The sequence below is a fragment of the Solanum tuberosum genome, unplaced genomic scaffold (genome assembly GCF_000226075.1).
Source record: "Solanum tuberosum cultivar DM 1-3 516 R44 unplaced genomic scaffold, SolTub_3.0 scf00376, whole genome shotgun sequence".
NCBI classification, from domain to species: domain Eukaryota; kingdom Viridiplantae; phylum Streptophyta; class Magnoliopsida; order Solanales; family Solanaceae; genus Solanum; species Solanum tuberosum.
Genome location: NW_006239305.1, coordinates 291,418 through 318,230, shown reverse-complemented (window position 1 = coordinate 318,230; position 26,813 = coordinate 291,418). Strand labels below are relative to the sequence as shown.

The 26,813-nt window shown below is 31.3% G+C and overlaps 2 protein-coding genes across 2 annotated transcripts; one reads left to right on the top strand and one right to left on the bottom strand.

The window, feature by feature from the left end:
• Positions 1-667: 667 nt before the first annotated feature.
• Positions 668-8,155, top strand: LOC102589173 (uncharacterized protein C630.12-like). The gene is made up of 13 exons (XM_006362041.2): positions 668-906; positions 1,938-1,997; positions 2,103-2,281; positions 2,554-2,689; positions 4,302-4,398; positions 4,951-5,010; positions 5,096-5,196; positions 5,540-5,574; positions 5,672-5,729; positions 5,927-6,001; positions 6,071-6,228; positions 6,318-6,584; positions 7,651-8,155. The coding sequence occupies exons 1-13, from the start codon at positions 781-783 to the stop codon at positions 7,889-7,891; spliced, it is 1,593 nt and encodes a 530-aa protein (XP_006362103.1). The 5' UTR covers positions 668-780; the 3' UTR covers positions 7,892-8,155.
• A 651-nt stretch (positions 8,156-8,806) lies between these two features.
• Positions 8,807-12,194, bottom strand: LOC102594952 (uncharacterized). Its single transcript, XM_006362057.2, has 4 exons — positions 12,001-12,194; positions 10,921-11,171; positions 10,798-10,831; positions 8,807-10,006 (listed from the first exon to the last, which is right to left on the bottom strand). Exons 1-4 carry the CDS (start codon positions 12,089-12,091, stop codon positions 9,093-9,095), a joined length of 1,290 nt encoding a protein of 429 aa, XP_006362119.1. The 5' UTR covers positions 12,092-12,194; the 3' UTR covers positions 8,807-9,092.
• Positions 12,195-26,813: the final 14,619 nt, after the last annotated feature.

The following is a 26,813-nucleotide window of genomic DNA, read 5'->3' as shown; positions in this document are numbered from 1 at the left end:
TTTTTATTGAATTAAAGTTTGATCAATAAATCTTGTATTTTTTAAGAATATCTTTGTGATAATGTATTATGGGATTTTATAAACTTTTATTTATTTGGTAAGATTGTATAAAGAATTGGGACAATTTAATAGTTTACAACTTATGAGATTTTTATGTTTACGAGAAAACATACCACATAAAAGGTTCAAATCGCATGTTCAAACAAAACTTCAACATCATTTCATGATTTCATATCGCATGACCAAACCATTTCATCTCATAATTTTATTTCATGATTCATATCATGATTTCATATCGCATGACCAAACGACCCTTATACTAATATCTCCCTACATTGTAATCAAATACTGTAATATTTTTAAGGCAATTAAATGTGATATTTTAAAGCCATCTTTTAGTTTTCTAAAAAGCTATATTCATTTCAAGATTAAAACTTACTAAAAGTTATTACTACTATTATATAAAATTAGTTAAGTATACCTGCTTTACATAATTTCTGAATTTCATAATTATCCCTCAGAAGTATGTTGATAAAAAAACTGCTTACTAATCATTGTACAAACGAAAAACCATGAAATAAAAAATAAAAAATAAAAAATAATTAAGAAAAATAGAAGAAAATCACCATTGATGTTAAAGAGGTGCCAAGCTACCTATAACTAAAAGTCTAAAAAACTCAGCTAATTAAACTAACTTATTCAGCTTTGTGAGCTTTGTTTTGGGATCTAGAAGAAAAAAATGGAAGTAGAGAGGGAGCAGTAATTGCTGAGTTAACAGAGATGTTGAAGTTAGCTGTTTTCTTAAGCCTTATTTGGGCATTGACTCTTCTCTATGGAGAGATGTTCTCATTTTGGGTCCCTTTTCTCTCATGTTCTTGGCCTCATCCTCCTCCTTCTTCTTCCATGGTAAAGTTCCAAACTTTGATGAAGTGGTAATTTACTTTTAACTTTATCTTTGACTTGAGCTAGATTCAAGAATCATTTTTTTTCTCTATTTATTGTTCTGTTTTGTGATGTAATTGACAGTGTTCAGCTGCAAGTGAGCTTGGATTTTGAGGGGTTGTGTGATGTTAAAGAAATGATCTTTTTCTACTTCTTTTGGTTAAAAATGATTTCCATTTCCCATTTTTGTAAGTCTATTTTGGGATTTGGGATTCCTCATCTTAAGCAGCTCAACTCCAGATCAGGGAATATTCAGCTCACCGTTGACCAATGGAAGATGAAATTTATCCTTCCAACTGAATCTGTGAATTAGTATATAGTGTATGCAATTGTTATCATCTTTAGTTTGTAAAATGATAGTGGCCTTTCATTTTGTACTTCCAACCACTTTTTATGCTAGTTGGAGCTGTGATTTTGTGTGTTAGTTCTTGTTTACTCATTGAGAATCATAAGTGTTGGGTAATGCCAACATCATACCTATGGGAAGGTCTACAAGGGGGCTGGGGTGGCCTGGGTCGGAGTCATGATCGAATGTGGCGCTTGATTGGTGGGCTTGGTTAAGAAATAAAGTTGATCCCTTGCTATCAACTATAACTTTTGGTATGATGGTAAGCGGCTAAGCGCTTGATCCTAACAATATTCTGTCAAAAGCTCATTCAGATTTAACAAAAGGCTAGCTTGTTTAGAAATTAAAAAGAAAATAAAAGAACTCTTTTTGGTAAGTTAACTTATAATTATATGTATAAGTGGTGGACTTTCGTATGCTAGATACTTTATTTGAGGGAACTTCTTCGGTTAATTATAGAGCAATAATTTGGTAGCTCTAGATAAGGCAATGCTTTTTCGGTAAATTTCCTCTTCATGAAGTCTACTTCTTAATTATCTCGATACTTAGATGTATACATTTTAATGACTTGTCCCCTCCATAAAGATTCAGCTTTTTTGAGCTGGCGTAAAAACTCAGGTGTATTAACCTTTGTTTTCCTTGGTTTCAGTCAGATGGAGTAGATCATCAACGTGATTACGTGAAAATTGCTGTTCTGACTGATCCTCAGGTATTGCTTCTGAAAATAATGGTGGATTTACTGTGCTTATCTTTATATTATTCTGTGCTTTGACATTTTGATTTCATATTCACAACATATTTTGTATTTTGACAGCTCATGGACAGAACTTCTCTTCATCTTGCCCCGAAATCCTTTGCACTTGAAGCTGCTCAGTTCTATACATATTTGTATATGCGCAGGGCATTCCTATCATCTATTTTACCATCCAAACCTGATATAATTCTGTTCCTAGGTGATTGTTCCGACGGTGGGTCTTTTCTTTCTGATGAAGAGTAAGTACTTGTGTATGCTTAATGATCTATCTTAAAATTTTACTCTCCTAATAAAAAATTAAACTACTTTGTGGATGAAAATTGAAACCTAGCTCTGATTGTAATTCTCTGTATCTCAGTCGAAAACTCTACTTTTTGGACTAATTCAAGACACATTCCTATCAGTTGCTTCCTTATATAAAGTTCATAATTGAGTCATTTTCATAAATGAAATATCTGAATGTTCTCTAGTTATTCTTCTGCTTTGGACTTCGATTTATTTAATTTGATAGATGGCAGGAATCCCGGAGTCGGTTTAAGCATATATTTGACATTGACATGCTTGAGCAAACTACAAACATAAAGCTGTACTACCTTGCTGGAAACCATGATATAGGGTATGCAGCTTTTCACTCGCGCATGCCAGAGGTGTGTTAATTATTAATATAGAGTTGGAACATGTTTTCTAACTGATGCCAAATTTGAATTTTTAATATGCTTTTTGACTTGTTCATATCTCATCTTCTTTTCATGTATCAAATTACTCATAAGCCTATTAAAAGATGGAGATTAAATCTCCTTCTAAAACATTGCATCAAACAAACCTATTATTTAGTGGATGGTTTCAAATTTCCGCGGCCTAAAAGGCCATAATCCCTCAAAGAAGCGGTCGCGAAGGGATACCTCCGCATAGCTAGTTAGCAGGCTGAGGTCTTGTTTTGCTAACGGAATTAACCAGACAAATCGCTCCACCAACTAAGAACAACCATGCACCACCACCCATAGAATCAAGAAATACTTACTATTTCTGGACTTGGTAAGTTTTCCCGTCTTGAGTCAAATTAAGCCGCAATTCCTGGTGGTGCACTTCCATCAATTCTTTTAAGTTTCAGCCTTGCGACCATACTCCTCCGGAACCCAAAAAATTGATTTCTCATAAGGTTCCGGCGGAGTCCTAAAAGCAACAGATCCCTGACCGGCATCACTTATGGTTGAGACTAGGACGGTATCTGATGGTCTTCGAGCCCCCAACATTGCACAATAAGTACTGAAGAAATATTTTTTGGTGCGTTGCGGCCTGCTCGAGCTCAGTTATCACATTAGGAAACTTTTGGTTGAAAATTTAGTCATGAGCTTTGTCTTTCACTCTTTCTAGTGTCCCAGATACTGGAAAACTGCTGGAATAGTGTCCATGATTAACTGTAGCAAGTTACCTTGTTGGTCATAATTGTTAAGGAAATTTGATGCACCTAAATTTTCTACAACCAAGAGTTCCGATGAGTACCAGGTTTCACATTGAGAGGATACAGACACAACAACATCTAATAGAGCTTAATTTTGGAGTCATGATCATCTGAGTACTAAGGCCTCGTTTGGACATGATTTTTGTGAATTAAAATCAATATTGATTTAAAGTTGAAATTTTGTTTGGACATGCAATTTAGATTTCTTAAGTTGTATTTTTCCTCGTAAACATGAAAACCCCGCAATTTGTGTAACTATCAAAACTTCCCAAAGTTTACGTCGAGCATGAGTCAAGTTTTACATTTAAAAAAAAATTGAAATCTACTTTTTGGAGAATTTGAGATTTGAAATTGAAGTTGAAATTTTGTGCAAATTTCTTAGACAATTTCAAATCAAAACTTGAAATTGGGGTTCCATATCCAGGGGCCAAATGCCTATTAAGTAAGTTAACTAATTTATTATTCATAGCATGAAGAGTTTTCAGATTAGGTCAACTAGTGTTTGTAGTTGCTTAAACAAACCCATACAAGCTTCAATTTATCTGGCATCAGTGCTTTGTTTCAAGGAGCACCAAATGTCTCTATAAAACAAAAATTTATGATTCTGCAAACCTATTTCTTAAGTTCTCCCATTTGGCTAGCTATTTTGTCATGTTACTAGCCTGATGGAATCTCTATACCGGAAACTTTAACATACAGATTTAGTGCATTCATTGCTCCAGCCTGGTCTGTGAAGCAGAACATTCTGGTTTACTCCTATTCTATTTCCGATCTTATCTGTGCATACAATAATGCAGGTTATCAAACAGTATGAGAAAGCATTTGGTGCAAGGAGCTATCAGTTTACAGCTGGGAAAGTAGATTTCATCACCATCGATGCGCAAACCTTAGATGGTAATATCACAATCTACTCTTTATTTGGAGCTCTTTTTGTTCTTTCTATTGATATATAAAAGTTTGGAGACTTCAACTGTTATTGCTTAGAGATAAAATTAGCTTTTCTTGTTTCAGTGTCGAAGAGTTAAAATCCATTATTTGAATAAGTATTCAAGAATATATTTTCCTGGTGTTTTTCTTTCTCTTATTTCAATCTCCCAATTCCTTTATACCTTTTTATGTACATGAAGTGTCTAAAAATGCTAATTTATTTATTAGTTGCTGTTTTAGAACATGTGACTACTCTTCGAGATAGAGGGTTCTAACTATAATGTAATTTTCTGTATGACACATGACCATGTGACTACACTTCGACGATCAGAACAGATTATATAAGTAGTAATTCATTGCTAATGAGCTGCTTCAATTCATGTTGTTGTTTTGTAAACACCACTTCAATGATTTTGATTTTCTTCCTATCAATTAACATGAAAAAGAAACTATTGATTATGGGTCAATTCGTGGTGTTGTTATTTCGTAAAGACTCACAGCAAAATCTCTTGTCTACAGGGTATCCCCAAGACAATGTAACCCCTGCCACATGGGAATTTGTCAAAAATGTCTCTAAGCGTATGTTCAGCCAATCACTATCCATGTATGTTGTGATTTGACTAATGTGTAAGATGCTCAGATCATTTTACTCTGTCTTATGCAGATCTGTCTTCAAATCCAAGGGTTCTATTGACTCATATTCCATTGTATCGACCAGATCAAACTGTGTGCGGTTCATATCGCTCATCATCAATTATTAATCAGGTAAAATTTAACTTTTTCTTAAACTTGTCAAAGTTGTTTCAGCTTTTTCTATTTTATAGAGGAAAGATTCCCTCCCCTGAAAGTCACCATTCATGTACTATTCCTCTCCAGTAAAAGAGCACTTGAGTTCGGTAACCTAAACAATAGGAATTATGATCTTTAAAAATTCTTCTTCATTTTGCTTGTTGCTATTGTGAAGAGAAAAATGTGACTTTTCTTGTAATATGGTTAATTAATAGGTCCCTCATATATTCTGTTTTGATAAACATATCTTTGGTATCATGTAGAATCCTGAGAGAAAGAGTTTATAATGAAAAGTTACATATTTCGTCATTTATTTCAGAGAATCAACCGTGCTGCTCAGGATAATGAAATATTGTAAGCTCTTACTCTCACTTTTAGTGGCTTATTACGGATTTACCGTGTCTGTACGCATGGATGTTTATGTCAGACTTGGTCACAATTCCATTCACAGATATCATAACTATATTACTGAAAAAGGAACAAATGTTCTGCTTGACTCGATCAAACCTGTAAGTATTTCCTTCCATTTTATGATGCCCGCATGGCCCAATGATCTTTTATATATTTTTCCAGTAGTAATTCTAGATACTATTGCATGTAATGTAGGCTTATCCAAAACAAAGTAGCAATATAAAGGGAAGAAATTTCTACCCAATACTAATTGAAATGAATGATTTTTGGGTTGCATTATTTTGAGTTTCTGCAGGCACTAGTTCTCTCCTGGCATGACCATGATCAGTGTACAGTAATCCACAAATCCAAATATGGCTCCGTAAAAGAGGTATCATACCTTGTTTAACTGAAAAAGTTTGTATTGATTGGATGGTGTTTGATTGATAGTGTTGTGCAGCATACTCTAGGGACTATAAGCTGGCAGCAGGGAAATTTGTTTCCATCTTACATGCTATTATCTGCAAGTAATCTTATCTTACCGAACGGATCAATGCCAGAGGAGGCAATTTCCACAAAAGTGTGCTTTCTCCCTGTGCAGTTATACATTTACATATGGTAATTCAGTATATTGAGATGAAAACAAAACATTTGTCTTAATAAACCGTGTTTCTTGTAATCTTAAAGTTTGTTTGTGGATGTTTCAGGTATATTTTGCTGTTTGTCATGACCCTTCTTATTGCCGTCCTTTGGCCCACGAATGGGGTGCTCTTTCCGCACTATCTCGATGGATTTCTGAGGAATGTAAGAGGTCTAATTAGTTCAAGCTTTTCGGGAGGTGGGGAAAAACTGAAAAGTGAAGATGAGATATATGAATATGAGGAGATATGGGATGCAGAAGGATCGATGCACCTCATAAAGAAAACCTTTAAAGTGTCTTCTACATGCTCAAGCGACAGCGCTTCAGTAGAACGGTAAGTCCCATCAAAGAGAACCAGTCATTGCATGAACTGCAGCGAGTAACTATTTATTTTTACTTGAGCATGCTTGTGTGTTTCTCGAAGTTGCCTCCTAGATTACAAGCACCATAACCTTGTTAGATAGCAATGCACTTTAAGAATTGCAGGATCTGATCGTGCATTACAGCAAGTCCCCATGTACCTCTAAAAATCTGTATGTCTAAGTCTACTGTCAGTGAGGAAGTATCTCACACTACAACTTGGCTTGGAGTAGTCTAAGTTGCTCGGATTCTTCACTTCCAGTGCCACACCTGTGTCGACACGACATGTGTATGGGATCCGTACCACATTTGGCCAATCGTTTTTGGATACTTTTGACCAAAATCAATAGAGAAATTCGAGACACATACAATGATTTTTGAAACTAAAGCTATGAAGAAATCATAATTTAGGCATATGCTTTTTTTTTTTTTTTTATATCAGTTAAAGATATTTGTATGTAGTCCGCAACCAGAAGGTGCTTGAAAGATTTATACCATACAACATCACTGTTGAATGTGCAATGAACTCAAGTAGTCTATCATGACCTATATATCATTATTTCCAACAACCGTGTTACACCCTAAAAAACAGTAAGAAGATGCATCTATACTTAATAATAATCACAGATCCAACTTGCTCTAAAATAATTGTGCATTCCTTTTCCTCCAAATAGTCCATCATAATTTAGGCATATTTTTGTAACTCTGTTATTAGCTAACTGAATTATTTTTAGTTGAATCCTCGCACTAGCATCTATACTGGATTTGTACCCCTGAATCTTAAAATTTAGATCATGAAGGATTCGAGATATGCACCCTTATCAAACACTCACACTCGAGTCCGAGCTACTTAGGTAGTTGTCCTTCAATATTTTTCTTTTTCTTCATAAATTTGATTCCATGTTGATTTGTTCAAGATAAGCAAGCTAATCATGCTATCATCACTTCAGTTCAATGTTTGTCATTCTTCTGTAATCTATTGGGTGCCTCCTTGACTATTGGATGCTCAACTTACATCGATGCATTTTTCTCGAATGCAGGGGTAATGCTGTCATGCGATCAGTTGCCAGAAAACAAGAGACGGATACCTCAAATCCCAGTGATGTGACTTTACATATAGGATCAGATACCGCGGTAAAAGCACTGCCTCAGACAAACAAATCAAAGACAGAGATGGTAATTAGGAGATTGGTGAGGACATTGAGTATAATTACTATCATTGCAGCTTTTAACATCCCTCTATATATGATGCTTCTTTTCAAAGATTGGATTGATAAATGATCTACTATACAAATATGCCAGTGATTCTGGCTTATATTAGGTACTTCCCAATTAGGATACATAGAGACGAAATGTAAAAATGAGCAGGCGTTAGCATCTCTCCCTTCTTTCACATGTTCGCGATATTCAGTTGCTCTGTCGTTGTAAAATGTATTGAAATTGTTGTTGTTTTGACATATCCTGTGAACAGAAGATCTGTAGTTTCTTTTACATAAACATAACGAGGTGCCACTTTTTTTTTGTTCAGTAAGAATTGGATGCTTTTATGTATTTATATTAACTATCTTTATTCTTGTGCACATAGTATTTGTATATATTTTTGTGTGTTATTTTTGTTAGTCTAAAGTTGTCAGTAGTTGCTCATCAAATTTAACTAATGATGAATCACCAAATTATATAGAATTAGTTTCAGTGTTTTTTACGTTTACTAATAAGGTGTATTCATTCTGTTTCAATAAGAATGCCTTTTTTTAAAGTAACTTTTTAATTTCAATTTTCAACATGATATATTTACGGTTACTACCTTGATAACATTTTACGTACATTTTGGGTTCATGTCAATTAGTGGCATTGGTTGGGGGATGACTGGCAGAACCAGATGTTCACGTCAAATCAATGAATGTAAAACACTTGCCTTTATCATGACTAGCTTTTAGATTGATGGTCTACTTATATTGACTTGGACAATCCTCCTCTCGTGACTAGCTTTTGGTGTTGAGTTAGGTCTATGTATCATATTTTTACATGCTATTAGAGTCGGGTTTATCCCTATTCAGGCTCTCGGCGCTCTAGTTGGGTCTACATGAAGTGGGGTACTAGAGTGGGTTAGAGTCCCACATTTATGAGTTAACTTTTGAGGATGAGTGAGGTCCACGTGTCATATCTTTACATCGTGTAGACAAAGAACAACTGATACAATTCATTTTCATTATCAAACAAATCTAATAACAAGCAATCACTGAAACAACATTTATTCAATAGGTTCATAAGACAAACCAATCTACATACATTCAACAACAACAACAACAAAAACTTCTACATGTACTCTCATTGATACATTCACATCAACAACTCATAATAGTTCCAACACTTCTTACAATCACAACACCAAAATATGATCCATAAACTTTATTCAAGACACGAAAAAGCTCTAACGAGTTTATTTTTTGAGACATAAATCACCTGATCAAGGCATTTCATTTCAATCTAGACTTTCCAAAACGATGACATCTGAACACTTCTTCCTTCCAAGTCTTACAGAGTTGACATAATTAACCGGGCTATGAGCAGAAATCCCTGGAAGAAACATCCCCACCATCCGAAAAACTATTGATTCCCAGCTCTCTTTGTACTCAGGTCCATATATGTTACACATAAAGAAGCTTCTGATAAACTCCCAGACAGCATTCAGATACATTGGTAACACGAATCGTAGCCCAAAAAAGTTCATGTTTGGTTCTTCACATACTTCCTGCTCAACGTATAAGCTGTTATAGTACATACAAACACCAAAATGCTTATACAGAAATGTTTTATCATCATAAGGTAACCTCGGAACAAGATCATTGCTATAAACAACTCTGAAGTACTTAGGCACCGGATGTTCCAAATGTTCTTCCATAAACCTCCCTAACTGCCTATTCCCAATCCTAGGTTGACCATATGTGTATACACGCGATAATCTCTTCATGACATCCATTTCCTCATGTATAACTAGCATCGTTGGAAATAGTATAGCCAACGCTCCTCCTAAGCTATGTCCTGTAACGACAAACCTTGCATTCTCGTGCTCCTTTAGTAAACTTTTGAGTTTGCTTCTAACAGTATAATAAGCAGTCTTCCTCTCTGGATGAGCAATAGTTACATCAACATTTTTATCAAAAAGATGTTCATGAAACGTGGAAACGTTTACTCTGCTTCCTAATCCTAACGCTTCTAAGAATCCCATATGTAGTTTTCCTATTTTAGGAATTTCATACCACGAGTAGTCGAAATCAGTGATCCAATCATCAGCATCAAATGGCTCAGTACCTCTGAAGCTGATCAAAATCAAGTTTGCATCTTTTGATTTATCGCATAGTATGAAAACTTGAGTCGAATTCTGTTTCTGGTAATCTGTTCTCAACAAACACAGATTTTCAAGAAAGAAAATGTTCATATAATCAGAAAATTAGGAAACATAATCAAAGAAGAAATGGGCTTGAGGCAATTCCATTCAGGATACATCAAGTGCATATTTTTCTAATGCTAAATTATGCTACGTAGCTTTTTCAGTTTCATATCTGAACTATTGAGAATGTGAGTTTCCTACGTGAACTATCACATAATAGTAGTTAGCTAAACACACATCATCGACTGATTTCTGATGATGTGTGTGTACACACTCTCTCTTTTGTTTCTGCCATATTGTGGTGCTCTACGTGGAAACCGTGGCAAATCTAAATAGATTAATATTAGGTTAAAGGATAAAACTATCACTGTATAATTTAATTTATTCCCACCGTGATATTCACCATCTTATTTTCTACCGTCTTTGCCGTGGTCTCGTTTTTGCCATGGCATCGGTATCTCGAACTTGAAAGAGGAGGGTTTAGGATTTAAAAAATTAATGTCTGCAAATAGAGCCGCGATATATATAAATGTCAGGTGGACGAAGATTTAATAGACAAACACGCTTAAAATCATTTCTAGACAAACATTTGTTCTAGTCAACATCTAGGTGTGTTTTGTTAACCATTCGGTGATAGTTCAAGTACGAAACTCAATAAAGTAGGATAGTTTAATTTTGTTTTTGACCCTTTAACTCTACAACTTAGGAAATGACTTTTAATTCAGATTAATAGTCATGTTCTTTCACAATATATTACAAACTATCTAACATGAGCAAGGATATGATCAGTTCTTACCATTCCAGCAGTTGTAAAAATCCACAAAATGCATCTGTTTTACAAAAGATAAAATGTTACTTCTAGCAAATGATCAAGAAAATATTACTAATGAAGAAGCTAATTAAAGTATAATATATATACCTTCCAGTGATGATTTACAACGTCCTTAACGACGTTTTCGTTTTCATAAGCCAACTTTGAAGACATCATACATAAATCCATCAGAGCTCTATGTCTCATTCCCAGTTGCTCATTTTTTTCGATGAAACTATCTGATTGAGCAATTTCCTTCGTTAATATTTCAGTGTTGTATAGTAAGTTAATTCTTCCATCTATATGGCCAATAATACTTATGAAAGTTGCAGTTCCTCTCTGTGGTATCACCAACTTTCCTGTTTATATGCAACATTTTTGTTTATAATCAGATAACTAAATTTATTATACTCCTAGCTAGCTAGTTAACTCATAGAAGTCATGAGATATGTTTCCAGTTTTTCAAGCTAGTCGTGTTTTTCATTTACACGTCTTTTAAGAAAATAGTAATTAGGAGGGTGTTTGACTGTTTTATCCTTATTTATGTCTTACGATATGATCTTTCTTATTCAATTATTTAGAGCATGTTTGGATTGACTTTTCATTTTTTACTAACGTAAAATTAAGTGCTTATAAGCACTTTTTTAACTTATCAAAAACACTCCAAAAGTGCTTAGAAGTTATTTTAGCTTAAAAACACTTAAAATAAGTCAATCTAAGCAGGCTCTTAATATATTTATGTGTCATAATTAAAGTGTTAACAGTTTTTTTAAAAAAAAATTACTACTAACTACTTGAGATAAAATGGAAGAAAAAAATAATGGTAATATTTTTGTTTTGAACTTCTAAAACGACAAGTATTCTGAGACATATTTTTTAGTAAGAACGACAAATATTTTGAAAAAAAATGAAGAACATATTTGAAACATAGTCGAAGGTAGGGTATCAACTTTATAGGTTCTGAATTTTATAATAACGATTTTAAGTAATAATATATGAGTTTTTTATTTGATATTTATACATGTTTAATAAATTTAGTAACAAAAATACACTATTTGAACAAAATTTATTGAGTTATTCGACCAAACTCTGCCCCTGATTTAAAACCATAAATTTCAAAATTTTAGTTGTCTAGTCAAATATCTTCACGTAAAATGAAACGAAAGAGTAGGGGAGTATTATTATTACCATGCAAGATATTGTGGAATAAGCCAAGAAAGTTGCCATTAAGAGAGAAGAGGTTGATGAAAAACTCTAGGAAGTAGCCACTCCATTCCATTGGTTTCTTCAACACCTTTAATACTTTCCTCACTAAGATGGACACAAATATTACCCATCTATGATCATCCACTTCTTCTCCGCCACCACAATCACCACCACCATCATCAACACAAGAATATTCGAGAAACTTAGCTTTGATCTCTCCTCGTAGGCCTCCGAGGAGGAGGCCTACGAGGTCCCGTGTTCCTCCATTTTCCGGTTTCACTATCAAGAAAGATTCATTACTTGTAGCCATGTTGATGTTCTCCTGAGCTAAGTGTATGTACGTAGAATATAGTTGATGATTTAATAAATTGCATTTGTTGTTAGGATGATAAAATGTGAATTTATAGCACTAATAAATGGGGAAAATTGATAAGTCAGCAGTAACGTGTAGTAAAAGTATTGTATTCACCAGTGAAGTGAAGGCAATAATAAATACAGAAGTTGACGTCAATAAGGTAGGGATTATCAAAACACCAGTACAATATCGGAATATGATCGAACTTTTTCTGATTTTAAAATTGATTAGGTCCTCCGTTGAAATTTGAGGTATGGGTGGTATGCCCACATACAAAATATTTGTAATTTTTTTTATGTCTGGTTAGTTAAAAAAATGTTTTTTTTTTAATTTAGGATATTGAGTAACATTAATATATTGTCTATGGTAAGGTCCATCTAGAAAAGGGTGAGTCAGATCGATCGAACATGGAGCTTCCTTGGTTGATTTGGTTAAAAAATAAAATTATGATCTTGCTACTGGCTATAGCTTTTGATAATTATGATAATAAACGTTTAATTCTAACAAGTGCTATTAAAGTCAAGATTATGAATTCAATTCCCAAGAGCAACATGTTGCATGAGACAGATTGTTGAGAGGAGAATTGTTGGGTAATGTCAATATCGATTATCTGCCTTATGGCAAGGCATTTGCTTGGTAGACTTCTACTATCCGTTGTAATTTTTTACATGATTGATAATGATTTGTCTTAACATAGAAAAATAAATTCCTTAAATGATGATTATGATTTTCCTAATAAAACTAGGGAAAACGATTTTCACAAATAACATTTTATATTAATTATCTCCTCCCTTTCAATAGAGTCTGAAACAATTATTATTAGCCAAATCACATATAGCTCTTAAAGTTATTGTGTGATAATTTAGATACAATATTTTTTGTCTATTATTTCAGTTTATATGGCTTCTTCTTTTTCCAGTCATCTAGGTTTCGAAAAAGATTATATACAACTATATTTGGAATAATATCTTTTGCTAATATATAAAAATAATCACTCATTTTCTTAAAAATATTTACGCACCAAACATACCTTATAAGTACAAAAAAAATCTTAAAAAATGAGTACTTAATTTTAGTAAAACTATTTTTAGCGCCTCTTTCCTAAAAAATGGGTGAGAAAGTTACCTTTAGGTTGTTTCTTGAAAATAAATCACTTCTTAATTTGAGCATTACGTGGTCATTTCTTCTTCTTCTCTTTGACAAGAAAATTCATAGTGATTTTCAATTGTATCGTATAGTCGCTCGTCAAAATAATATATATATATATATATATATAATGATCTACATAAAACTTTACTTCCATTTTGGTGGAATAGAAGAGAAGATATTTTGTTTCCTTTTTTCCACCTTTTAATCCACAAAAATATCTTAATATTTATGTATATTTTACTTTTTTTTTAACATTATTTATAAATAACATTACACTGAATATATTATTAAGATAATTATTAATCTACCTAAAAATTACATCAATTTCAAAAAATCTACTAACATATTTTATAATTTACAATCGTAAAATTTAAATTTTGAATCGATTTCTAAATTTGACTTGTTTGCGTCATTTGGCTATGGTCCTCATAATTCACAAAGAATTAATATTGAGATATCCTAGGTAGGAGATACAAGTGAGATAACGGCGCTAACAGGTGTGGACCATATGTTTATCGGAAAGGAATATTTTGGGATTTGGGCTAACGGTTTTATTATTTTTTCTGTCTCAAATTATTTATCATGTGTTTTTTTAAAAATATTTTGTTATGAATTAGATATATATAGAATTTATATATATATATATATATCTCATATTTACCCATAAGACATGCGCCCATGTCATTTCAAGATAGAACCTTCTCAACTGACCAAAAGCTCTGAGTTACAGATAAAATTAAAAGTTAAGTATGTTATTTTTTGCCCATAAGGCAGACGTTCAAGACATTTTAAAATAGTGAATCTGTTCAATTCACTATAACAAATATTACAATAAATATGTACATTAAAAGTGCTAAAAATATTACCGACATTAGTTAAATGTTATTAAATTCAATATCACTATAGATTTTAGGAACATTTACAAAGAGTGTTATTTGCCTCTAAAAAAACATATCAATTAAGTTATTGCCGCTAAAGATAATTTCTTGTGTAGTGCTTCACCAGCTTAGTTATGTTCCCTATCAATATATAAATTCTAACTTTTACCCATAAGGTAGACACATGGGCGGACCCACTCTTAGCCAAGGGGTGTCAAGTGACATCCCTTTGTTAGAAAATTACATCATATATATATAGGTCAAATTTTTGTTTAATAAATATATAAATACTGACGCCTCTTAACACAAATTGAAAGTTTAGTCTAGTGGTTAAAGCGTTATGCAAATTCTTTGAGGTCGTGTGTTTCTAATCTTAATAGCTTCATTATTATATTTTTTTTACTATAACTATTGACACTCCTTAATGGCAATCCTGAATTTAAACTTAGGCGGAAACTAAAATTCAAGACCGCACACTTTATGACACTAACCCAAGAAGGAATGTTGGGTAGATATAGACCATTGCGTTACGCTACAAACAGGAAATAACGTGAAATAATTTCTCTATTTGTTTTGTTTGAATCTTGTAGTCATACATTGGGAAGTGAAATTAGATGAGTAGATTTTATAGATAGAATATGCACTAAAAGAAAATAATTAATTCTGTTGAAATCATTTTTGGATATTTAGTCCTAGGCCCATAAAATTCTGTTAAGCTATCTTTTCTGTTATTTATTAAATTCCTTTTTCTTCTTTCTTTAGGTTGGAGAAAAGAGGAAGTGATTTTAATAGTATCAACACCTCTGAATTTTATGATTGAGACAAATTTTATTAAATATGTTATTGTATTTTGATAATTCAGCAATTATGTAGAGGCGAATAAAGAACCTCTTCACAAATTAGAGTATCTTAACTTTATATATATATATTGAGCCTATCTATTGATTATTTAAGCACTTACACGAAAGAGAGGAAATAATTAATTAAATCGTTGTATATTTTTGTGCTCAAAATCAAATTTTAAATGACATTTTACTTGTATATTAAAACTCTTACGATGAACATGTTTAGTGAGTGTATTTGCAAATTGACTATAATCTAACTTTGATGTCGAAAGAGCATGACAAGACACACATGAATTTTACGTGAAAAACTACACTAATTAAAGATGTAAAATTCACGACTACAATTCAATGAAATCGGATCTTGATCATGTTATATGGAAACCACAAAAATGCAAATATTTCATTTTTATTTTTTAGCAAATAAAGTCGAGAGTCGTAGATGAATGATGAATTTACATTCTTTTTAGCCACATTTCACTCATATTTGTGTATTTTTTTTAGTAGATTCTAGCAGGGCCGACTCAACAACATTGGGGGCCTAAAGCGAAACTTATTAAGAGAGGGCCCCTAATATTTTATTTTTTTCATCATATATACTTTTATTTAAATATATTTTTCTAGCTATTTTAGATGCTAAGTCATTAAGTACTGTTTTATAATCAACCTGTTTTAATAAAAAAAAAAATCAAATGATAATATAGCTAATTCATTCAATCTCTCTTGAGACATTGTTGATCTTAAAGAAGATTTAATCAATTTTAATTTCGAAAAAAAATCAGTTGAGGCAACGGTTACAGGAACTGTTAACATTATCCTATAAGCAATATGTGTATTTGGAAAAGAATCAAGTTTTTTTATTTGATTGAGTATTTTCATTAGATCATTATCTTCTACTTGTATTATTTCTCTTAACACTTTTAATTCAAAAAATAAATCTAAACCATCAATATCAGAATAACTATTATGGGTTAAAGAAAGTTCAAGGTTAAGACAATATATTTTTAAAATTTTCATCATCTAATAATCTCAATATTTACCACTAAATAAGAAATCAAAAATATTCTTATATGCTTCAATTGAGTCAAATCTATTTTGAAGTATAAAAAATACTTTGATCTACTCTACATATATAAAGTAATCAATAAAATATATAAGTAATTGTTTTTTTAAAATGGGGCCCCCCAAAAATATGGGGCCCCAAGCGATGGCTTTAGTGGCCTAGGGGTTAAGACGGCCCTGGATTCTAGCTTGATACCCCTTGTCTTCGCTCAATGAAAATTCTACCCAAATAAATTTCATCAAATTAAGTAAATTTTAGATGATTCTGCAATGAAAAATAAATGAACCAAGTAAATAAAAATAAGAAAATTCTGATATAATAAAATATTATAATTAAATAAAAGGGATAAGGGTCAGAAAAATACCTTAACTTTGGTCAGATTTGATGTTGCGATACTAAACTTTCAAAAGGACCTATTACCTCCCTAGACTATTTAATACCGTATTTTTTTTACCCCCTGAACTATTTAATAGTGTATTTTAAAGGTATATATGTGCCCACGTGGACACATTACTATTTATAATTTTGCATTATTTTTTATGTCCACGTGGGCAAATATATATATGTTTAAAATACGGTATTAAATAGTCTAGGGAGGTAATAGGTCCTCATGAAAGTTTAGTATCGCAACAACAAATCTCACCAAAGTTGGGATATTTTTCAGACCCTTATCCCTAAATAAAAATACAAATAATCTACGTGCTTAAAATATTATAATTATATCTTACTAAGTAATTTGTGTCCATTTCCGATTACGAGTTTTGGAAGATACATCATACATGTTTTAAAAACTGTTTATTCTCTTTTTTTAATCAAGAATGTGAATAAAAGAATTCAACAAAATTATTTATCTTTCCTCTTAAAATTTCACAATAATAAATAATTTTAAAAAAAATCTTTATAATTTATTTTATTTTAATAATACTACTATAACATATTTAGTTAAAGGAAAATTTCATATATGACAAACTGATTTAATGAAATAACGCTCTATAGGTATAGTTTATATAATTATATTCTATGGGTATAGTTTAGTTTGCTATTAAGCGTTTATTTTGTATATAACCATTTTTTTTGGTTAAAAATTTATACAATATTTAAAAAAAATAAATTAAAACATGAGCGCTAAATATAGTAACAGAAAAATTACATAATCCCACGATTCAAGCTAAATGTTCAAAATCAAATATTTTTTCCAAAAATGAGTTCTATAACATTTTGTTTCGTCAGACGACTGAAGCACCTGTTAATCGATATTTTTGTATATTCAACGCAAGTTAATCGTTTCTTTCAAGGAAACTTCATGTTTTGAAACGGCAAGAAAGTATACAATTGATTTGTACATTATATAATTGAAATTTTAAAAACCGAATAATTTTTATTTTGTTGATTAAGATGTTTCGCAAAAGTTTCTATTCGTTTATACAAGATTAGAGAAATCGTATATTAAGTATTCTATTCTATTTTTTTGTTCGAAAAAAGTTAAATGAATGATAAGATTTGTATATATGTATTGTATATGATTTGAATACAATTGTGTTCTTTAGTGCGAGTAATTTTTTTGTAATTTTACCGTATATATAAGTTATACGATTTGTTTATTGTTTAATTGAAAACATTGTATATGTAAGTAATCGTGTAAAATATTTATACCATGTATATGTGTTAGTAACTGTATAAAATTACTATGTCAAGTGTATATATGGATTGTATATGATTTGACACAAAGTTGTTCTTTCTGTATTTGATAATTTTTGGTGTAAACTAAATGTATATTTAATTGTGTAAGGTTTGCATATTATTTAATTATACTACTGTATATATGTAGGTATTTTTATAATTTATTTGATATTATTGGAGCAGGGTCTAAAATATCCTTCAAGTATTTGAATTGGTACAAAATTACACTTCATCCTCTTATCGACCCTAAAATGCCCCTGACGTCCACCTTTCTGCTCAAAAATACCCTCGATGTTAATCCTTTGACTCATATTTGCCATTATTTTTAATAGCTCCCATAAAGTAAAATTATTAAATATTTATTTATTATATTGCTTAATGTGATTGGTCCAAATTTAAACCCTTCTCAAATAAATAATAAAAATGATATTTTAAAAAATAATATTTTTCTATAATTAATTTCATGATATCTTTCTATTGGCATATATTAAAACAAACCCCAATTTATTATAACCTAACCCAACTCATAAATGGGGATCCAACTAAAATTCATACTTATCCCGGCTGATTGTCCATCTAAAAAAATTTATAATTTTCATTAATATAAAATTTTCTCTCAATTATCCAAATGTCTTGTTCATTTTCTCTTTTATTCCTTTTTTAATCTCTTATTCTTAATTAAGATATTCGAGACTCAATTTGAAATGAACTCACGTAGTTATATTCATTTAGTTAGTATTATTGTCATAATGGAAAGAGGGTGGAGATAAGAGAAATTATTATTTTTATTCTTTTATTTTTAATTTTGTATACACACAAAAGAATACTATAATATTTGTACATATTTGCTTAATTAAGTCATCTTTTATTGAAAAAATAATTTATATATGAATGCATCGTTATTTTCCTCATTTTTCTCTCTCTTGTTTATGACAAATTAAAAATAAATAAAATTGTGGACAAAATCCATTATAAAGTTGTGACTCTTACAAGCAACCATCTCAAAATAAAAGGTTGTATTGATTTCCTTTTGGCATAAATCAAAGGGAAATGATTTGATATATACTACTACTATATATTATTTTATTTATAGGGAATAAATTATGGGAATTGTAGTTCACATATTGATTCTCCAAATAAAATTTAGTTGAAAATAGAGCTAAAATGAATAAATAAATAAATACATACCCCAATCAATTCAAAACTTATTTGCTAACTACAAAAAGACAAAAATTGGGAATCAATTAAGCAAATTTAATCTAAAACTACAAACAAACAAAAGAATATATTCTACCGTTTTACAATACGTGGGGCCCACTGTCAGACAGTTGGATCCTTCAGCTATGACTATTTTGGATTCTCCTATTTATTTATTTATTTATTTTTCATTCATTATTTTGAGTGATTAATAAGTTACACTAAATAATTTTCATTAACATGATGTTCTGTGAGTATTATTTTGAGTGATTAATAAATTACTATTTAATGATTCAACTAATATCATATGGTCAGTGTTTGTAGTACGTGCACACTCTTTTTCAAAAAAAAAAAAAAATCACGAGGAAAAAATAATTTTACAGTGGCAAAATTAAATAGATTAAAAGTTAAAATTTATCAATTCAAAATATCCTTAATTCAAAAATGGCAGAGTGTGAATTTTGTCTTGATTTTAATCCAGATTCAACATGCATTGGTGAGACTTGCCTCTTTGTCAAATACAACATAGGTCAAAAGACCAACGGGGATGTTGCTTTCAAAGCGAAGTTCGACGAGCTTGTTACGGACATGTCGATTGAGTCCCTCCATCTTCGTATCGAGCTCATGTGAGTTGAAAGATCAATTTTTTATTCTTAAACCACAAGTATTATTAATATCATGATTTACTATGTAATATTGAATAAGGTGTTGCATGAGCTCAAAGACAGATACAGGAGGCAGAATTGAGATGGACTTCAATGAAGGCCCAGTAAGATTGATTTTGGCCCATTTGAACTAAGACCATTTATCTGTAGCATGGGTTCTGATAAAGATTAAAAAAAAGTAATATAAATAACTTTTCTAAGAGATATCTATCCGTACAACTCATTTGATATATTAAATGAAATCATAATATACTTAGATAAATTATCCTTACCGAGCTAATGAAATGAGCCACGAACAAATGGCAAAGAGCTTTTAGACGGTACAGTACTATTGCGAAAGCCACGAGGATGGTTATCAATTTTTAGAGGTGTTTTCAATACTTATCTCAATTAATATGGGACCGGGGGTGAAAAAAAATATTGTCTTAAAATAAAGGGACCATGGTGTACCGCTATAAAAGGAATGAAAACCCTTAAAACCCCCTTCATACCTTGTTTCCAAAAACCCTGAAAGATATTCCTCATCCAAAATGTCCAAGTGTGATTTTTGCTTAATTAGTTTATGATTATGTTAAGTAGCTAGCTTAGTTTATGATTATGTTAAGTAGCTAGCTTAGTTTTTGTTGGGTTATCGTTAAATAGTAATACAACTAATTAACTTGTAATGGTTTAATTGTTTTGTTAGGTATGTTTTCATTATCTCTAAATTGGATCTACATCAGTTATGATCGTTTCCTTAACATCAAATTATTATATGATTAAGTGATTTTGTGTAGGAAAGAAATAGTACATCAAAATATTATATTGTATTCAGGTGTTGCATTATAAAGTTGTGACTCTTAAAAGCAACCATCTCAAAATAAAAGGTTGTATTGTTTTGCTTTTGGCATAAATCAAAGGGAAATGATTTGATATATACTACTACTATATATTATTTTATTTATAGGGAATAAATCATGGGAATTGTAGTTCACATATTGATTCTCCAAATAAAATTCAGTTGAAAATAGAGCTAAAATGAATAAATAAATAAATACTCCAATCAATTCAAAACTTATTTGCTAACTATAAAATACAAAACTTGAGAATTAATTAAGCAAATTTAATCTAAAACTATAAACAAACAAAAGAAATACTCTACGGGTTTTACAATTAGGTGGGGCCCACTGTCAGACAGTTGGATCCTCCAGCTATGACTATTTTGGATTCTCCTATTTATTTATTTATTTATTTATTTTTCATTCATTATTTTGAGTGATTAATAAGTTACACTAAATAGTTTTCATTAACATGATGTTCTGTTAGTATTATTTTGAGTGATTAATAAATTACTATTTAATGATTCGACTAATATTATATGGCCAGTGTATGTATTACGTACACACTCTTTTTCAAAAAAAAAAATCAAGTGGAAAAAAAAAAATTACGGTGGTAAAATTAAATAGATTAAAAGTTAAAATTTATCAATGTATTAAATACTTCCTTTACCCATAAACTTGTCATCCTAATATCAATCCACTTTCATGGAGCTTACGATGAAATCACCACTCATTCAAAATCCTTGAGGTACACTTCACAACCTAAACACATTAATACGATTTCAAAAATCCACCACTATAATCTTCCTTATAGACAATGTTTTAACCTACACATCCGTAGTAATAACCAGTTGGTTTCTCAAATATAAATGCAACATCGAGTCTTATTATACGAGCTTGTGGTACAACTTAATTATAACTCCTTAAATAGTTAGTTTTTATGGCCAAACACACAAACATCAAGCTTTTGTCTAGGCTTGAAATGCCGAAAGACTAAAATAACATAACTAATTAATTAGGTAGGAGTATAAAAAAGGTACGAAAGATTAGACTCACACAATCATGACATTCCATGAACTAATATATGGTAAAAAACAAGAAATATTTTGTAAATATTATAATTGAATTAGATTATGTTATTAAGAGAACTAAAGAAGAGTCTTTTTAGTCTGTGAATGACTTTTATATACTCCCATAGTCCCTAATTATTTGTCCACTTTTCCTTTTTTAGTTGTTCCTAATTACTTGTCCATTTTGACAAATCAAGAAAGGACAACTATTTTTACATATTATATCCTCAATTATCAGGTAGATGCATTTTCTCATCTAATTAAGTTTATTTACAAAGTATCCTTGACATTTGTTCGTGGTTCATTTCATTGGCTCGTTAAGGATAATTTATCTAAATATATTATGATTTCATTTAATATATCAAATGAATTGTATGGAGAGATATCGTTGCCGGAGGAAATTTGCAATATGAATATTATGTCATGCTACAACCTTTTATTCGTATTACGTTTATTAACCTGTTAGTTTGTTGTTTGAAAATGCGTTTGCCAATATTATTATTGGTTTTGATTATTATTTCAAAACCGCGTGTTTGCCAATGTTAATGTTATTTCGTCCTATTTTAATTAAGGGAATTAAATAAAATTAGATATATATATTGGAGAGTGCTTTTGTTAACCATTCAACTTAATTAATTAGGAGGTCATAACTTGAATTTAGATCACTGCTATAACCCAAGAATAATCAAAAAGTATTATGATGAAAATCCCCTATAAATAAAAAAAAATAAAAAATAAAAAAGAAATCTGTTTGCATTCTCCGTTGGACATAGTACTATTTGGGATGAAAATATTCTCGTTGTTAGTACGTAGAAGAGAGAGAGAGAGACGGTTGAGAATTTTTTTTTTTTATCAAAATAGTCCTTACATTGTATCAACATTGTTTCCAAATAGTCCCTATAAACCCTTATATAAACCCTCATCATTTCATTGTTTCCAAGTATTCTCGCTCAAGCAAAATATCCTTAATTCAAAAATGGCACAGTGTAATTTTTGTGTTGGCTTTAATCCAAATTCAACATGCGTTGTTGAGACTTGCCTTTTTGTCAAATACGGCATAGTTCAAAAGATCAACGATGATGTTGCTTTCAAAGCTAAGTTCGAGGAGCTTGTTACGGCGTCATCGTCGATTGAGTCCGTCCATGTTCGTATGGAGCTCATGTGAGTTGAAAGATGATATTTTTATTGTTTTAAGTTAAAAATCTGAAAATATGCATGGATATGTTGTTGTTTCACTATTTTTACAGTTAAAGATGACATTTTTATTGTTTAAGTTTGTTGTTTTAAGTTAAAAATCATATTTTGATGGATATGTTGTTGTTTCCCGTTAGTTTTACAGTTAAAGATGAAATTTTTATTGTTTAAGTTTGTTGTTTTAAGTTAAAAATCATATTTTTATGGAGATATGTTGTTGTTTCCAGTTAGTTTTAGTGTTAAAGATGAATTTTTTGTTATTAGTAGCTAGCTTATTTATTTTCATGTTGTTTTAAGTTAAAAATCATATTTTGATGGATATGTTGTTGTTTCCCGTTAGTTTTACAGTTAAAGATGAAATTTTTATTGTTTAAGTTTGTTGTTTTAAGTTAAAAATCATATTTTTATGGATGTGTTGTTGTTTCCTGTTAGTTAAAGATGACATTTTTGTTATTATATAGTAGCTTAATTTGTTGTATTAAGTTAAAAATCATATTTTTATGGATATATGTTGTTGTGAATCTACTCAAAATATCATAGTAGTATTTAATTTGTTATTGATGCTGGACGCTGGTAGTAATATTATATTATATTGTTTGGGTTCGATCGGTCCCTTTCTGCTTCTTTTTCTGGTACGGTATATCATGTTCCGATAACTCGATCGGTGGAGCCTTTAATTTAATTACTGTGTGATTCAAATTATTCATACTAGCAGTTAATTATGTAGTTTTACACCAATTTTTATTTTCAGGCGAGCGGTTGCTGTTGGTGAGATCGCTGCCGCTGCTCATGCTGCTGCTGCCGCTGACGCTGCTGTTGCCGCTGCCGCTGACGCTGCCGTTGCCGCTGCCGCTGATGCTGTTGCCGCCGCTGCCGCTGACGCTGCCGCCAATGGGACGTGTTGGGAAGCCGTCCAGGCTTTCTTTGGCCCCTGTATTCAATGTTTTTGCACCTGCCTTCTAGGTTGCTGCTTATCAACTTAATTTAGAAAATTAATTAGGAAAAGGAAATTAGCAGGATTGCATGCATCAAGTAGTTGGATAATTATGTTTTGCAATTGCTTTTTCATTTGAATGCTTATGTTATGTTGTTTTATCGGATAATTTGATTGTGTTTTATATATGTTTCTCGTCTCTCAAATAATTTTATTGTGTTTAATTTGTCGAATAACAAGTAACTAACTTGCTCATATTTTTAGTATAGCTTCAAAGAATTAAAATGGAACTATAATGCTCCTACTCGATCAAGGACATATACAATGACAGAAATTAATTGCACAAACTAATGTAGAGAATTATAACTAATCTTACGACAAAGTTTTCAAAGAGGTTCTTTGGAGGTTAGGGGTGTACCTGTAGCGCACACTAGGTTGATCAAGGACATATACAATGACGCAAATTAAAGACTCGAGTGAGGATGGCGGGGGGGAGATTTTGAGCAATATGCTTCACCCCATGCATATTAATACTCTATAATGCATTATGAGTTTTAATTTCAAAACAGGTACATAAGTGATTATTTTAATTGTCACATAGACATGCATGCATTTTGTATAATTTTTATAGAAAATAAATAGTACTCCCTTCGTTCCATTTTATGTGGCACTTTTCGGATTTCGAGATTCAAACAAGTCGAACTTTGACCATAAATTTTTCATAGATCTTTTAAACATTTTGAATTATCAATTGTTGTGACTTATAGTACTTTTTACGTAGTTTACAAATATATATATTTCATATCAAAAAAATTAAAAATTTCATGCACAAATTCCCAGTCAAACTTAAACTGTATGACTTTCAAAAAACGAAAAGTACCACACAAATTGGGATAGAGGGAGTATTATTTCTTTTCTTTTTTTATGGCAATAGTCGGACTAGCCTAGACTCATTGATTAGTCCACCGGATCACCTAGCTAGCATAATATTTTGGCTCACCTTTCAATCGCAAAATCCAAAATTCAACTTTATGAATCTCAAAATGAAATGATTGGCCAATAGACCACATTTTATCCTTATTATTATCCTACTAGGTGCGGATCTTGAATATGATTTTCCGATTGAAGATCCATGCATGGGTATCTCCTCATGGTCTATTTTTAATTTATTTCTTATTATAACTACGATCCAATTTTCATTTAGAACCATATTCCAGTCATTAAGTGTAGGATCGCTTAACAATTAATTATTACTTTGATAAATTATTAAATTCAGTGCAGTCTTAATTAATTAATCTTTGGTCTAGATCATTTAGAAATAACACGTACGTATGAGTGTCAATTAATGTTTTCTCCTAGTAACTTTTTTTTTCCTAATCTAACAAATATTCCATAATTTTGTCGAGACCATATATTTTTAGCGTGTTAGGTCAAGTAGGGCGAGTCAATATAATGATTTTTTATTTTTTTTTTGAAAAATTGGCTTAAAATAAAAAAATTCACACCAATAGAATTAAATAGAAGTATCACCTACGATAGTAATTGTCGATCTTTGTAAGTGAATTATCAATAATTGAGAGACTCTATAGTTTCTGAATGTAGTATGGGGATTTGGTAGTGATAGGATAAAGACTAGGTGTTGTAGTTCACTTTGGTTAGAATACTCATGGTACGTAGTTATCATAGATATCCTAAATAGATTCAAATTTTGGTTTTTTGGTTCACTAAAATATCAAAATCTTAAAATCAAGAATTAAATTGAACATCAAAGTTTTTTTAAAAATAGAATCGAAATCAAACATAAGCTAATATTAAAGTAATTTTGGAGAGAGAAAACTTTTCAAAACATAACCGAAATCAAACTTATGCTACTCTTCCCAAGCACTTATTTTCTCCTAAAAGCATATTAAAAAATGTTGTATTACTTCGAGCATAAAATTTTTATAACATGGTATTATAATAATATAGAAGGGAGGGTTCAATCACTTATTTCTTAAGAAATATAGAAATGGCTCGTGTCGCCTCTCTGAGAATATGAAATAAGCAAAACCAACAACATTGGCAAACCATAATAAACTAATAAAATTAGAGGTTAATGTAGCATCATGTCAAAAAATAAAAGACTTGGATCAAATATAAGCTAATACTAAATAAGTAATTTTGGAGAGATCAAACTTTCCGTATAAACACATCCTTGTAGTAAGGTACGATTTGAAGGCAATGGCTCATATGGTCCTTTGGATGTCCTAAAGTCACGATAAAAACCATCCTCTTGGTAGAGTAGTAGCACTTCACCATCCGCAAACATATATATTGGTGTGACCAAAAATATATGGGTCTTTCGTATAGTAAATAATTTGGTCCAAGATTCCTTGACACCATAGTCTTTCATTACCCATAACTTAAAAGTGTCCAGCCCCGTCTCTCGGCCTTTGCAATAAGCACAAAGCATTCCTTCTAATACAGCACAACTTACATAATTCACATTGGAAATATTGCAAATTTCCTCCGGCAACGATATCTCTCCATACAACTCATTTGATATATTAAATGAAATCATAATATTATACTTAGGTAAATTATCCTTACCGAGCCAATGAAATGCACCACGAACAAATGACAAAGAGCTTTTAGATGATACAGTATTATTGTGAAAGCCACGAGGATGGTTACCAATTTTTCTCCAAGACCCACTCTTTAGTGCAAGGATTTTGCTTGGTAGTCCGGGACGATTACCCATGTGTTCAACCCTAAGAATCTTATAGTCATCACTAATCGAGTCATATCCCAATCCACAAGTGCTACCGAATAGGGATGTAATTTCATGATTAGGAAGTTGTACTGATTCATTGGTGGATGGGTTCCACAGTAAATGGTCACCGCGATACCAAAGAAGAGCCAAGCCATTGCAACAACATAATATTTTGTAATTGCACGGTTTATGGTTTGA